The following is a 13,925-nucleotide window of genomic DNA, read 5'->3' on the forward strand; positions in this document are numbered from 1 at the left end:
CAGCACCGATTACCATGTCAACCAAAATGATCAGTCTGGGTGAAAAACTACACAGAATCACTGATAGTTGTTGACAAAGTCGCCGGCTGCTGCGTAGTGCGTAGTGCGACCCTGCCGTTATCTACGAGTGGAGGGTGGAACTCGGTTGCGCGTCCGGACCCATATCATCGGCATCCTATCCCAGTTCTCGGAAGCGACCCATCCTAAGCTAGTCAGATGCAATGATCGTTGGTCAGATGGGAGCTCCCTTTTGGGGCCGCCATTGTCAGATTCCCAGAACGTTCATAATAGCTCGACCCCAACTAGCACCACAATGGGTCTGCATCTGCTAATGCAGCTGACGATGGAATCTTCCACGAGTAGTGGCAGTTGGGCCGAGTAGCGTCTGCGATACGTTTTGAACTGTTTCACGATGTCCAATATAAAATATTTGACTGTTACACGGCGTCAAAATCTCCAAAATGTCCAACAGTAAAGTAACTGCAATAAATATAGTCTTTCTACAAGCTTTGGATGTCATTGAATGGTCGTCGTGCAACAGCGCACTTAAAACAATTAAAACCTTAGCAGTAGCACCAAGTCCAAAGTAGCTGCCAGTTGCACGACGTCCAATAGCTCAGTGCTGTTGTACGACGTCCAGAGAGCCTGCATTCGGAGCAAGATTAGGTTAGGTTAGGTTAGTATGTACTACATACGGTACGTAGAACAGTTCTCACAGTGTGCACTTGCACGACGACCATTCAATGACGTCCAAAGCTTGTACAGGCGCTCTGGACGTCGTGGGGCAGCGCTGAGCTATTGACGTCGAGTAACTGGCAACGGCTTTGGACGTGGTGCAACTGCTACTTTTTTTAGTGTTAAGTTGGCTGTTTCATGACGTCCAATCCCATTACGCCCAAAGCTTGTAGAAAGACTATGTTTATTGCAGTTCCTGTACTTTTGGACATGGTGATATTTCGATGCCGTGCAACAGTCAAACATTGTATATTGGACGTCGTGAAACAGCTCAAAAATTATACAATTTTGGACGTCGTGACACTGACTTATATCATTGGACCTCGTGGCACTTGGACGTCATGCAATGCATCCTAATCAGTTATTCATTTTGTAGTAAATTAGCTCAACGATATTAATCCGACTGTTCTTTCCTTTGTTGTTTTGTTCTGTATTTGTAATGTGCTATACTCCGTTCACAAAATTTAGCCGGTTTGACGGGAAGTTCCCCCACTACTTTTTTACTTAATATATTGCGCAGCTGATTAATATTTTTGGCAAACCTAATCTGTTTTTTTTTTTAATTTTCAGATTTTTTTTAAAGATAGATTCAAGCGGAGGGGATATATTTCTTTCCCCAAAACCACCTAGATTTTGTGAACGGAGTATAGTTTAGGTGATTCGTTGGTAAACATGATATGTTTGTTACTACTCTTTGTGCTTTGGTTTATCTTTTTATTGTTATCTCGCAAATAATGTCATGGCGACCAACAAACCCATAAAGGCCCATAAGGCCCATGTTAAATTTCTAAACATTTAAATTCACGTAGAGATGAAAACTGTTGTCCTTAGTCCGATTTGTACGATTTCAGATTTATACCTTCCCATAATTAGTTAGGCTATTATGACTGTGCTAAATTTCATTGATTTCATGCGGAATCGCGTCAGCCGTTCAGGAATACTGTAGTATGAGGGAAACAAAAGCAGGAGTGTATTATAAAAGCTTCGTTAACTCCGCTCAACAATCATGAATAATGTAAGCTATATCAGAGACTAACCAACACAAGTAGACTTCTCAACACATCGCAAATTTTGAAGCTCTTTTTTCGTGTGTAGTTCATGTCCGCCGGTGACACTGATAGCTAATAGTGTCGACGAAATTTTGTTTTTATTATTTTAGGGTTAATTTAATGATTTGCTCTTTACTGTTCCGTTATATCATGGTTATATAACTTGGGGACGAGTTATTAAGGTTTCAAATGACTGAAATAACAAGAAACAAATTGTAAACAAAAAACGACCTCTACAGTGCACTGGACAGAGCTAACAATAAAATTGTCTCCAGCTGATCCATATAAGGATGATAAATCTACGGGGGTATGTTTTATCTATGGCTATATCAGTATAGACAGAGACCTTTTTGTCTATGTTTTAATCATTTTACCGGGCACCTGCAGACACGCTGATACTAAAGCAGCGTTGGTGTATGTATTTTAACGTCAACAAAATTGCAGGATCCGTGTAAACCATTGACAAACATACTTGTTTGTATAAATCGGGTAATTTTGATTACAGAGCTTGACTAATGATAAATTTCAGTAAATACGAAGGCAATGAATTCATTAAGAACACACTTTGTTGTTTTATTCAATCTAGTTCAGTCTAACATATATATATATATATTTTTATATGTTAATTTAAACAGCTTAGTTTTACAAAACACTGGGTGAATAGATTTTGCTACCTTAATGTTACATTTTGTGAAACACTGTTTTTTTTTTCATAAGATATGCTAAAGTGTGAACTTGTACAATAATTTTCCATTTCAGTTAGGTACGCATAATTAACAATTAATATGTAAAATATAACTGAACATAGCATTTAAAAACACCATATTATTAGTGCCTCAGTTAAACTAAGTTCTATTAGCAAATTTCCATAAAGGGAATAACATATTACCATAACATACAGACAAAACACCGTAGGTCTCATGGTTAGACCCTGACCCAGGACCGATATACTTTTAGCGAATTTCCCATATAGGGAATAAGCTATCCAAAATAATAATAATAATAATAATAAGCTAAGCAAAAGGATAAGTTAGCAGTGCGGAGTGTGGGATCTGATATGACGATTCGATTAAGGTAGATTTCCCATCCTTATGGAACAGCTGAAGCCAATTTTATTGTTAGTTTTGTCCGGTTTTCTGTAGATGTTGTGCTTTGTTTACAATTCATTTCTTGTTATTTCAGTAATTTAAAACCTCGGTTAACCAAATAATACTATTTAAACACAAACGATAACTCATTCACTATATTACCGTACTATATTACTATCGTTGGCTATATAACCAAACAGTGAGACACAAATAATGAGAACCTAACCCAAAAATAATAGAAACAAATTGTAAACAAAACACAACATCTACATAAAACCAGACACAACTAACAATAAAAGTGGCTTCAGCTGTTCAATAAGGATGGTAAGGTATCTGCAATCCTAAAATGCTATGGGAAGGTAAGGAAACAGGTCCTTGACGTAGGAAGTGGTAAAGGAAATACAGTACTGTAGTAAAGGTGAGTGGTCCGGAGTGTGGGAACTGTTTATGACGATTAGATTTAAGGTATATACAATCCTAAAATGCTATGGGAAGGGAGGGAAACAGAGGTGCGCGACGTAGGAAGTGGTGAAGGAAGTACCCAGACAGCACACTTTCTCCTCAGGACATCCCACGGATATTGCGACAGGATATGCAAGATATCCCATAGTAGTCCTATGGTCAACCTGGGATATCCCAGGATATCCACAGGAGTGCGTAATGTCCCCGCCCGGGGATGTCCTACGGATAAGCTCACAGCATATCCGAGGGACATCCGAGGTCATCCCAGGGTAGTCCTCAGGACATTCTCAGGACATATGGGACTACTATGGGATGTCCCTGGGATAAAGTGTGGTCTGAGCCTGAACATAAAAAACACAAAATAATATAGATTTAGTATGAAAAGCTCAATTATCAGTTTAGTAAATTGATTAAATAGTTAATAAACACAAATTTTGAAAAAAAAACGAGAAAAAAGTTTTTGTCCCAGACGGGTCTCGAACCTGAAACCTTCGCCTTATGAGCCTCTTACCTACCTCCTGAGCTATCTGCGCTTGGTGATTATGAGTGTTTTCAAGTGGTGAAAGAGTAGCCGACAATACTTATCGCAATACTTAAAATGTTTTTGATACTTCAGTATAATATGATTCTGTTTAGGCCTCAAGTAGTTGAATTGCTTTTCTGGTAGTTGGAGAGGATTAACGGCGAGTAGTCCGGAGTGTGGGAGCTGTTAATGACGATAAGATTAAGGTATCTACAATCTTAAAATGCTATGGGAAGGGAGGAAAACAGGTCCGAGACGTAGGAAGTGATGAAGGAAGTAGTAAAGGCTGGCATCGCAGAGTGGGGGAATGATTTTCCCCGAGCAAAGCTCGGTCCCCAGGTACTACTATATAAATAGGGAATAATTTTGATATTTTTAAGGAGGCATTTTATTGTAAATACAATCCAGCTAATGGAAATTCGCTTAGTCTGCAGGTTTGCTGCGGCGGGGATGTTTAGTTTTGAGGTCTCCGGAGGCCAAAACACCATCCATTCAAGCATATAAAATATTAAATCTAATTATTTATTATATCTAAATATTATACAGGGAACCATCACTGCTCTCTCTTGACCAGAATACTAAATTTAATATGTTTAATACCATTTTATACATATTACTTTGTACAGTAATGCAATCTATCTCCAAAGCTAACAAGAACCGAACTTTTGATAAAACCATAAGCCGCACACCAACCACACACTTGAATGAAAAGTCTTTGATGTGAAACTTCCCTGAAAAATATTTTTTTTTATAATCCCTATCTTAAGGGCAGCAACATCAAGGACTGTACTGCATTCACATTTAAAAATTTTGAAGATACATCAGCTGTCAGATTTGTTTTTGTTTTAGTTTGTTTAGTTTTCCTTGAGTTAATCTTTTGATTCTACCATAGAATTCTATATTGCCTCAAGAGAAGTAAGGTATGTTTTTCTTATAATGTGGGATAGTGTTAAAACCTTTGAATTATGTTTACTTATTAGTCCAGTATTGTATTAATTTTGCTGACAAATGTAGTGTAAATAAGTGAAATAAGAATCATAGAGTTTGACAGCTTAAGTGTTCCAGCTGGGAAAAAACGCACGTGTAGATGATTTTTTCTTGTGACAATAGACATTGATAACATTAAAACATCAAGAACAAGCGCTAAACAAGTCTAAATCAGCTCTTTTACACTCTATGGAGTAAAATTAACTCCCCAAGAAGTAAAATTAAGTTGTTGTAACTTTGATTTTAAAGTGACCACATGTAACAAAATTATCAAATGATTGATTTCATCATCAGTTGTAGCTTATTGTTTCATTCTTGTTCAGTTTTTTCTCGCTGTTCGGTTTGTCGTTGTTCAGCCAGACACATCGGAAGGTATGGTGGTTTAGGGAGTGGGAGAATCTTTCGCGCCGTTCCGGGCAAACCTTGCATGCAGGGTTGGTTCGGCAGATTGGCCACACCTAAACTCCAACTCTCACTGTTAACTGGGTGTTGGTCCACCTACAGAACCAAGTGAGGGGGGCCCTAGACTAAGGTGTAATACGATCCGTCCTGAGAGTCTCGTGGCACTGGGGACCTAATATTCAGTGTCTTAACTGAGCCTTCTGGGAACCAGGGGGAACCCAGTCGTATGTAGGCCTACCCCTTACCTCTCTAATCTTCTGGGGAGGTGGACCTTAGATACCCGGTATTCATGGGAACAACGTATCTGACCCCAATGGACGAGGAAAGTTTACTAAAATCTGACGATGACGACAAGCTCATGGAAACCGGAAATTAATGGAAAAAAAAACAACTTTTCAGGGGCAAGTTGCGAAGACGGAGAATAGCGAATGCTTTAGCCAAAGGCGAAAATGTGCTATCCAGAAGTAAGAGGAGGCTGGCCTGGGCTGCCAAGCACCTAAACCCAGCTCCCTGCAAAGCCAGTTCCTACGGGAACCAGGATGCTGGGAAAAAAGCAGGGCAAGGGTGGCACCCCCAAAGCTGACTCTAATGAAGCCTCCAGGAAAGAGGGGGCGAGATCACCTGACACATGAGGATTTCTGGGGTGAGAAAAAGAAGACGATTACGAAAGAGGGAGAGGGCTCGGGTGTTTCACAGAGAGCACCGGCACCCACCTGGATACACTGTCTGTCGAGAAGATGGCCATCATCAGATCAGTACACCTGTCCAGGAAACGTCCACGGAGGCTGAAGCCAACAAAATCAAGGGGGAGCTGCCTAGGTGGGCCATTCGTGGCAAAGACATCAGGACAAGCAGCTGCCATCTTGAAGGAGCCTTGGTGGTTGGCTGTGCTAACGCAGCCACAAAGGATTGGCTGGTCAAACAAGTTCAGGAGCACCCATGAAGATATACCCTTCGGGGAAATCTTGCTACAGCTTGCCTCAGCCAGAGACCTTAGAAGTTGCTTTTTTAATGGTTATTTTTACATGAAATTATTTTTATTTTCTAGTTTTTCAATAATATTATAAACCATGCTTATCTTGGTTTAGCCTCGTGAAACTTGAGCTCGGGTTGAAAAGAGTCACTTTAGTTTAGTTATAAAATGTACTATTGTGTTGTTATGACAAAAAAATGTGTGCAGAAGATTTTTTTACAGTTTTAGGCTTTTTGGATTTTAAAGTGAATTAATTCCACATTTTGATAACTCGGTATAGAGAGTAGTTATTTTTGACAACATTGACAGCTGATATCAAAGATAGTTATTGTTTCCCAAGCTCTGATTTAGAGCAAGGGGAACTGATCAGTTTATTTCCTTGACTCTAAATTAGTTCTACATTTGCCCTCTGCGCACTAGTGTCATTTTAACAATTAATTTTTACAATTTTAATAAGTTTTTTTAGCTTGTAACTAGTTTTGCAAGCACAAGGTTTTCTCATAACACTTGATCTGTATAAAGAGGTGTAACATCAAACGTATTCAATTTCAAACTATATGTATTTCTAAAATTTCAGTTTTAATCCAATTATAAGTCATACTGAAGTAACACATAACGTCAAGGGGATTTAAAAAACACCATTTTTAATTTGCAATTAATTTTATTACTCAATTTTCTGGATGGGGTAAAGGAATTGGGGAAGGGAAGGTGAGCCGATTCGTTAAAAATCTTATAAAAATATTTCAGTCTTAAACGTGGACAGTCTTGTAAGCGTTGATGTATGAGGGGGCGGCGTAGGCAACAGGGGCAGCGGCGTAGTGAGGGGCGGCTACAGCAGGGGCGGCGGCATAGGCCTTGTAGGCTGGCTGGGCGTAAGCTACGGGGGCACCGGCAACGTAGGTGGGGTGTGAGGCGTAAGCGACTGGGACACCAGCTCCGTAGGCGGGGTAAGCGGCCGGGTAAGCTGCAGAGTAGGCAGCGGGGTATGCAGCCGGGTAGGCACCTGCATAAGCGCCTGGGTAGGCTACTGCCACGGCAGCTGGAACATCAAGGAATAATTTAGATTAAAATATACCTAAATGACTAGATGAGTAAGGTTGGCAGTTATTAAGAGGATAAATGATTTTGATTTAAAACATGTAACGAATTGGACCATGGACTCTTCAGGTTTACAGGTCATGATCTCAGACAGTAAGCATGGACTGTACTCTGTACAGCTAAAACAAACTAAAAATAAATTAGCTTATTTATTTTAACCACCATTTCTTTCTATAATACCCTTTATAGACATGTTTGAGAAATATTCAAATATAGCTAAACTAGTCTAGTTTACCAAACTAGAAAGTTTGTCACCACAATATATATTTTCCACGACTTTAACTTCGAACAAAACCATTATTGGGTTTTGGTGACTAAATTTATCACTCATATAATCTACTCAACTATCAACTTGCTTCATACACTTTTTTTAATTCAGCTGTTCAATTGCTTTACCTCTGGTGTCACGAGCGGCCTCGTTGTCACCCTCAGGACGAGCCAGGGTGACAGCGGCGAAGAGTGCCAGGGCAACCAACTGTGGAAAACAACAATAGTAAACTCTTTGTTAAGAGTTCATTTATGGTGATGACGAGTTAATGTTATTTAAGAGATTAATGCAGACATTTTCCATCACAATTGGTAAAGAAACTGAGTTTTCACAACATTTTGGGATCTAGAACCTGAGGTCGCCATCAAGGTTTTGAGAAAGTCCTTAAAACCAACAAGACCACTATAAAAACCCATCCGAAGCTGGAAAATTACGAATAAAACCACAAAGAGGACCATACTGTATAATAGTCAGTCACACAAATAAAATGAAACATACAGTAAGCCCTTGAATTTTTGAATAAAACTGCAATAGTAAAAAATAAAATCAGGAAAACACAATTAATGGGCATGATGGCGGCTCCAGCGTAAACCTTGTTTTATTTTCTGGGCTTTTGTTTTTGTTTGATTGTAAACTACTAAGTTCTCTGTGTGGTTTTATTTGTGATTTTCCAACTTTCGGTTTGTGTACTAATATTTGTTATGTTCAAGGTACAATGTACTTTCTCATCTTAAGACGCCAAATTATTGTGAAAACGTTTTTTGAAATTGATATTGAAAATACCAATAATCTCTTGAAATTGCAACATCAAAAAGAATAACCTTATAAGGATCAATAGGATTGTAGTATTGAACAGTGATAAAACTATAAGGCCTACCGCACACGAGAGACTTTTTGTCGGCCGACTTTTTAATCGTAGTCGGGAGTCAAAGTCGGCCCTATAGTGGTAAATCTGAGCGCGCACACGGGCCGACCGCAGCAAGACAGTCGGCAGACTGTCGGGGCAGTTTGGTGCTGACCGATTTTCCCGCCGACTGCTCCCCGACTCAACTGTCGTGTCTTATTGATAAAGGCATGGAGATAAGTTTGATCGCGCACACTGACGACTAAAAAGTCTGTCTGTCTGACAGTCGAGTGCATTGTTATCATGTGTATTATTATTGTTATTATGATAAGTATTATTATTTGTGTGTTATTGTTATTATTATGGCTTCGACAACCACCAGTGCAAGTGTTTTGAGGGACTAGAAAGTTGATAAACTTATCAATGAAGTTGAGGCACGGTCCCTTCTTTATAAAAAGACTTTGAAAGAGTATTTGGTCATAATAAAAAAAATACCCCCGCTGCAGCAAACCTGCAGACTAAGTGAGTTCCCATTTGCCTAATTTAATTTTTTATTTAATCTATTTCAATAAAATTAGGATAAACGAGTACCTAGGTTTGCTACTACAGGGAGGGTATTCAGGGTGTGTTTTAGTAAAACATTAATAGCTGAGTATAAAATAAATATATTTGCCAAGTTTTATCAAAATACATCCATAAACAAGCAAACTACAACAGTTTACTTGTTCTACATTTAAATGACATGAAAATTTTAACTTTAAATATTTTGGAATTTCCCTGAAATCATTATGATAACAATTAGCATGCTAAATTATTTGTTTTTCAAGCTCTGCAAAACTAGATGCAAAATTAGCTATGCAAAATTAACTCTGCAAAATGGGAAACCCCCATTTTTACCCGATAAACCCCCCATAAACCCCCGTTCCCATAGTCATGCTTGTTTGCGAACTTATTCGAATAAAATACATGTAGATTTACACGTTTGAACCAAATTTCATCAAAATCGGATAATTTTTTTTCGAGTTATCGTGCTAACGGACAAATATATATATGTGTGTGTGAATTTGAACGGACGGTGCTTTTGGCCTCTGCGGACATCAAACCGAAAAAGTAAATCGGTCCCGGGACCAGGTCTCACCATGAGACCTACGGTTACAGCTTATTCCCTAAAAGTTATGGGATGAGGTATTTGAAGCCGGGGTATTAACAATTGGTCAAAAAAATCAACACTTATTCATGAGTACATGGAAAGATTTGTCCGGATATTTCCTCAAATCCGAGTATAGAGGTAAATCTGGCCTTTCAAGGTTGTCGGACTATAAATTGGATACACCCAGTATTTTCTCTTATGTTTTCTTGCACGAAACCTTATCAGTAAAGCACATATGACAGCGGTTTCTGTCATATACATCCATTTGACACTCGAAAGACGACTAAACAGTCGTGTCGTGTGCGCACCCATAGTCAACGACCAAACAGTCTTGACGACTTTTCGATTGTCCATCCAACTCCAGCCAGACAGATGGCCAACAGTCGGCCGACAAAAAGTCTCTCGTGTGCGGTAGGCCTAATATTTTTGTGTACTATGTTTTTGAAATTTTCAGAATATAACAATGTATAAAATAATTCTGATTAAATATCGGGTTATACATTTTTGTCATTTGCAGTATAAATTAGGTTTCAAAACTATTTACGTGATGATTTAAACTGCAGTCTTGCCATATTTTTTAAAACCAACAAAACTTTAAAGAATAAAACCCCTGCCGCAGCAAACCTGCAGACTAAGCGAATTTCCATTTACCCGGCTGGATTTCTACTAAAATATGCCCTAAAAATAGTCAAAATTTATTTCCTATTTAAATAACATTAATTTTAGTGAGTGCGAAAACTTAGGGAAGAAATTCTGCTGCTACAGGGAAGAAATTGAGGTGTGTTTTGTTTTATTGAAATGTTGATAGCTTAGTATGAAATAAAAAAAATGCCAAATTTGATCAAAATATATCCATAAACAAGCAAACTACAACAGATAATTTTATTCTCCAGAAAAATAATAAGGGAATTTTAAATTTACAATTTTTTTAACCATCCCCGTAACCGTTGGGCATACAACAACGCTTCAATATACAAAATTATTTCTTTTTTTAAGCTCTACAAAATGGTTTGAAGAGAAATTAAAACATTTTGTGTTTTTAGGGTAAAAAAATGGGAAAAATCAATTTTTACCCCATAAACCCCCCCCCCCCCACTAATCCCCATTCCCATAGTCCGATTAAGCTGGTCGCAAACTCGTTCGAATAAATGTGGGTTTGTACTAAATTTCAACAATTTCATAAAAATTACCAAACAAGACATAATCATCTATTAAACTAATTAGAATATTTGACAAATTAAAAATAATATGAAAACTCAAATAAAAATAAAAATTATTGTTTGATAAATAATATTGTAGTAGAATTATTTATCTAACTTAAATGTTGACGTTATTTAGAACAGATAATCCTTTTTGATTTTTATGTAGGTAAAAATTTTTCAAAAATATATAAAGGTGGTTTGATAATATCCTCAAGACCAAATCATTGTCGTAGTTTTGCCAGTGGTTTTGGCGTGGTTTAAAATCTTCATATTATCCAGAATTTTATTGGATCAAGCTTTAACAATACTATGTTGAAAATTGTATAATGAAAACCAATTTAATACTTTGATACATTCAATGCATTATTCTTGGAAGATTTATTGAGAAAGGTATAAAAATAGTTATAAAATATGATTTTTGAAACAACTAACAAAACTACACTGGTTAATTATTAAAAAATATTATTTAGGAGTTAGATTTACATCAATTTGGGATGTTTTCTGTTTTACTTTTGCAAATCATAAAAAAAATACTGATCTAAACACTCTTTAAATGTATATTTTGTAATAACTTTACCAGAATAGTGTTTCTAATACCTACTTCAAGATAAATTAAAGAATATTTTTACATAAAATTTAATCATTTCCCTGCTAAAACGACTTAATCACCACTCCATGTCAAAATGAAAGAACGGAAAGTCATATATGAGAACTAAGATACACTTTAAAATGTTACCAGTACATTTAGTAAAAATAAAATTCAACAAGTTGAAAGAATAATTGAAATCATCACAGTACAGGTAATTTCTAACAAAAGTGAGTTTTGAAGTTAAATTTCAAAGTTGAACAAATTCAAGGTGATACTTACGTATTTCATCATGATGAATGAGTGGTGAGTGGTGGGTGGTGAGTGGAGTGAGCGGAGTGGACGTCTGGAACTGACTGTGACCACATGGGGGCCCGGGGCCCTTATATACCCATGAGGGGGCCACCGTCCCCCTGGCCTTGGACCTGGTCACTGGGTAGCAACAATGATCATCACAGGGGTAGACAGTAAAACAAGATTTACAAATTAATTCAAAACAATTTTTATTAACATTAATTTCAGTTTTTTATTTTTTTAAGTTATTAATTTTATAAAGACGTCTCAATTTTTAAGTATTGCTTTCCAGACTTAAATAAAGGGTATCATCTGAGACACACTTCCTCCCATTAGCTAGTCAACAACCATTTTTCATCAGTGGTGGGGGTAACCAACGACATTTTATTGATTAATAATATTTTATGGGGAAAATCTCAAAAGTCGTAATAACTTTTGAACAGTAATTTTTACAGCAAGGGGAGTTAAAAAGACAACAACAAACTATATTTTAATTAAAATTGATTGAACCGTAAAAAAATCAAACCTTTTTGTTATTTTATTGGTTTTTATGAAAAATCACCATTGAAAATCAAAATAATAAAAAAAAATCCTGGAGATAACGTGGATTATTTGGTAAATAATTTGGTACCCAAGTACCAAATTTCATCAATGTCTAACTACAGTTGGGATTTGCAGCTCTGTACTCATCCACAAACACATGTTACTTCAAAAACAACTTTTTTGGGTTCAGGGGCGCCCCCAAAACTGAAACTCGAAAATGTTGACAAAACAATACTTTGTCCATACCGGTATCAAATGTTTTATTTAGGAAGAGAAATAAAAGGTTGGTAAAATATTAGATATTAAATGCATGCAACACTGAGACATCATCAGGATTTGTATTTTATGGTGTGGATGAAGTATAAAATGAATGACATGACAGTTTTGTTACTGACTAAGAGCAGTTTTTTTATTATCCAAGACAATTTATTAAAAGCCAAATGTTCAGTAGCGCTGGGACCAGTTTCAAATCATCAAAAAACAGCTGCTGACTTTTTCAGGAGAGAGTTTGCTAACAAATAATGACACATAGTAACAGAACCTTAAAAACCACTAAAACTAAAGGCTAAGATTTTTTTTATTGCTGCTACAACAGCTAAACCAGTTGGAATATTAACAAGCTACGATAATTCTAAGGAATTGGATGATTTCATGAAGACGTGTGAATTCAACTAGCCTTGTACGGTACAATAGTTTATTTACTACAGTACATAGTTATACTGGTAAAATTAGCGAATTAACTAAATTTGATAATTTTTGCTCTTTTTTGGCTTCCAAGCTGAGCCAATTATGTTTTTATCAGAGACTGGTTTTGGTCTTCATCCTGTCGCAAACTGGTTTTGGTTTCCTTCTTTTTGGGTGCATTTAAATGCCTTTTAAAAGCAATCATTTATCTCTAGTGCGAAAACCGCTCGGTCAGTGCACTTAAACATATTTGAATTTCATAAAAGTATTTACTGTTGCACGCCTAAGTATATCCTCTAAAGATGGTAAAATTACCAAATATAATTCCATATCTCTTACCACTGAGTATGGGGTTCCTCAAGGATCCATTCTTGGACCTTTATTATTTCTTTGCTACATGAACCGAATGCCCTCGTAGTTATAAATAATAATGGTAGCAGTAGTAAACTTGTATAATATGCAGATGACTCTAACTTAATAAACATCATCAAAAAATTATGATCTTGAATTGGCATGTAAAAAGCAACTAAAAAGTATTCAGTCTTATTTTAGGAGGAATAGTTTATTTTTGCATTCCAACAAAACTAATCTTATGTATTTTTCCACAGTTTAGAACAAAGAAAGACCTAGTTCAGCCATAACAAAATTATTAGGCTTAAACATTGACTGCAACTTAAGTTGGGATTACCTCTTGTTCAAATTTTACAAAAAAAATTTCTTCTGGCTTTTTTATTTTTAAAAGAATGTCACTTCTATGCAACATTTAAACCCTAAAATTTATATTATACTTTGCATGGTGTGGCAACATATGAGAGTACATATGGTTTGGCAACATATGAGAGTAAAAAAAATCTGGACAAAATTTGATACTTCAAAAGAAGGTTACAAGAATTATTCTGAACCTAGATGAAGACGATTCAGTAAAACAATACTTTTCTCAGCTCATTTACCACCATCACTTAAAACAGCTATAGACAAAAACTAATTGTAATGTGGAGAGCGAAAAGGGACCTCTTGTCGGCGATGCAAAATTTTCA

The 13,925-nt window shown here is 36.7% G+C and overlaps 1 protein-coding gene across 1 annotated transcript; it reads right to left on the reverse strand.

The window, feature by feature from the left end:
* Positions 1-6,860: 6,860 nt before the first annotated feature.
* LOC128982434 (cuticle protein 16.5-like) lies at positions 6,861-11,714 on the reverse strand. Its single transcript, XM_054401393.1, has 3 exons — positions 11,650-11,714; positions 7,714-7,792; positions 6,861-7,258 (listed from the first exon to the last, which is right to left on the reverse strand). The coding sequence occupies exons 1-3, from the start codon at positions 11,659-11,661 to the stop codon at positions 6,969-6,971; spliced, it is 381 nt and encodes a 126-aa protein (XP_054257368.1). The 5' UTR covers positions 11,662-11,714; the 3' UTR covers positions 6,861-6,968.
* Between the last annotated feature and the right edge of the window lie 2,211 nt (positions 11,715-13,925).

Source organism: Macrosteles quadrilineatus, unplaced genomic scaffold (genome assembly GCF_028750875.1).
Source record: "Macrosteles quadrilineatus isolate MER2022 unplaced genomic scaffold, UCM_ALF_1.0 Scaffold_332__1_contigs__length_98458, whole genome shotgun sequence".
NCBI classification, from domain to species: Eukaryota; Metazoa; Arthropoda; class Insecta; order Hemiptera; family Cicadellidae; genus Macrosteles; species Macrosteles quadrilineatus.

Bases quoted from the DNA above. Each gene is read 5' to 3' on its own strand.
- LOC128982434 (XM_054401393.1), bottom strand. The intron at 7,259-7,713 runs GTAAAGCAATTG...TTGATGTTCCAG, and splicing joins GGCCGCTCGTGACACCAGAG to CTGCCGTGGCAGTAGCCTAC.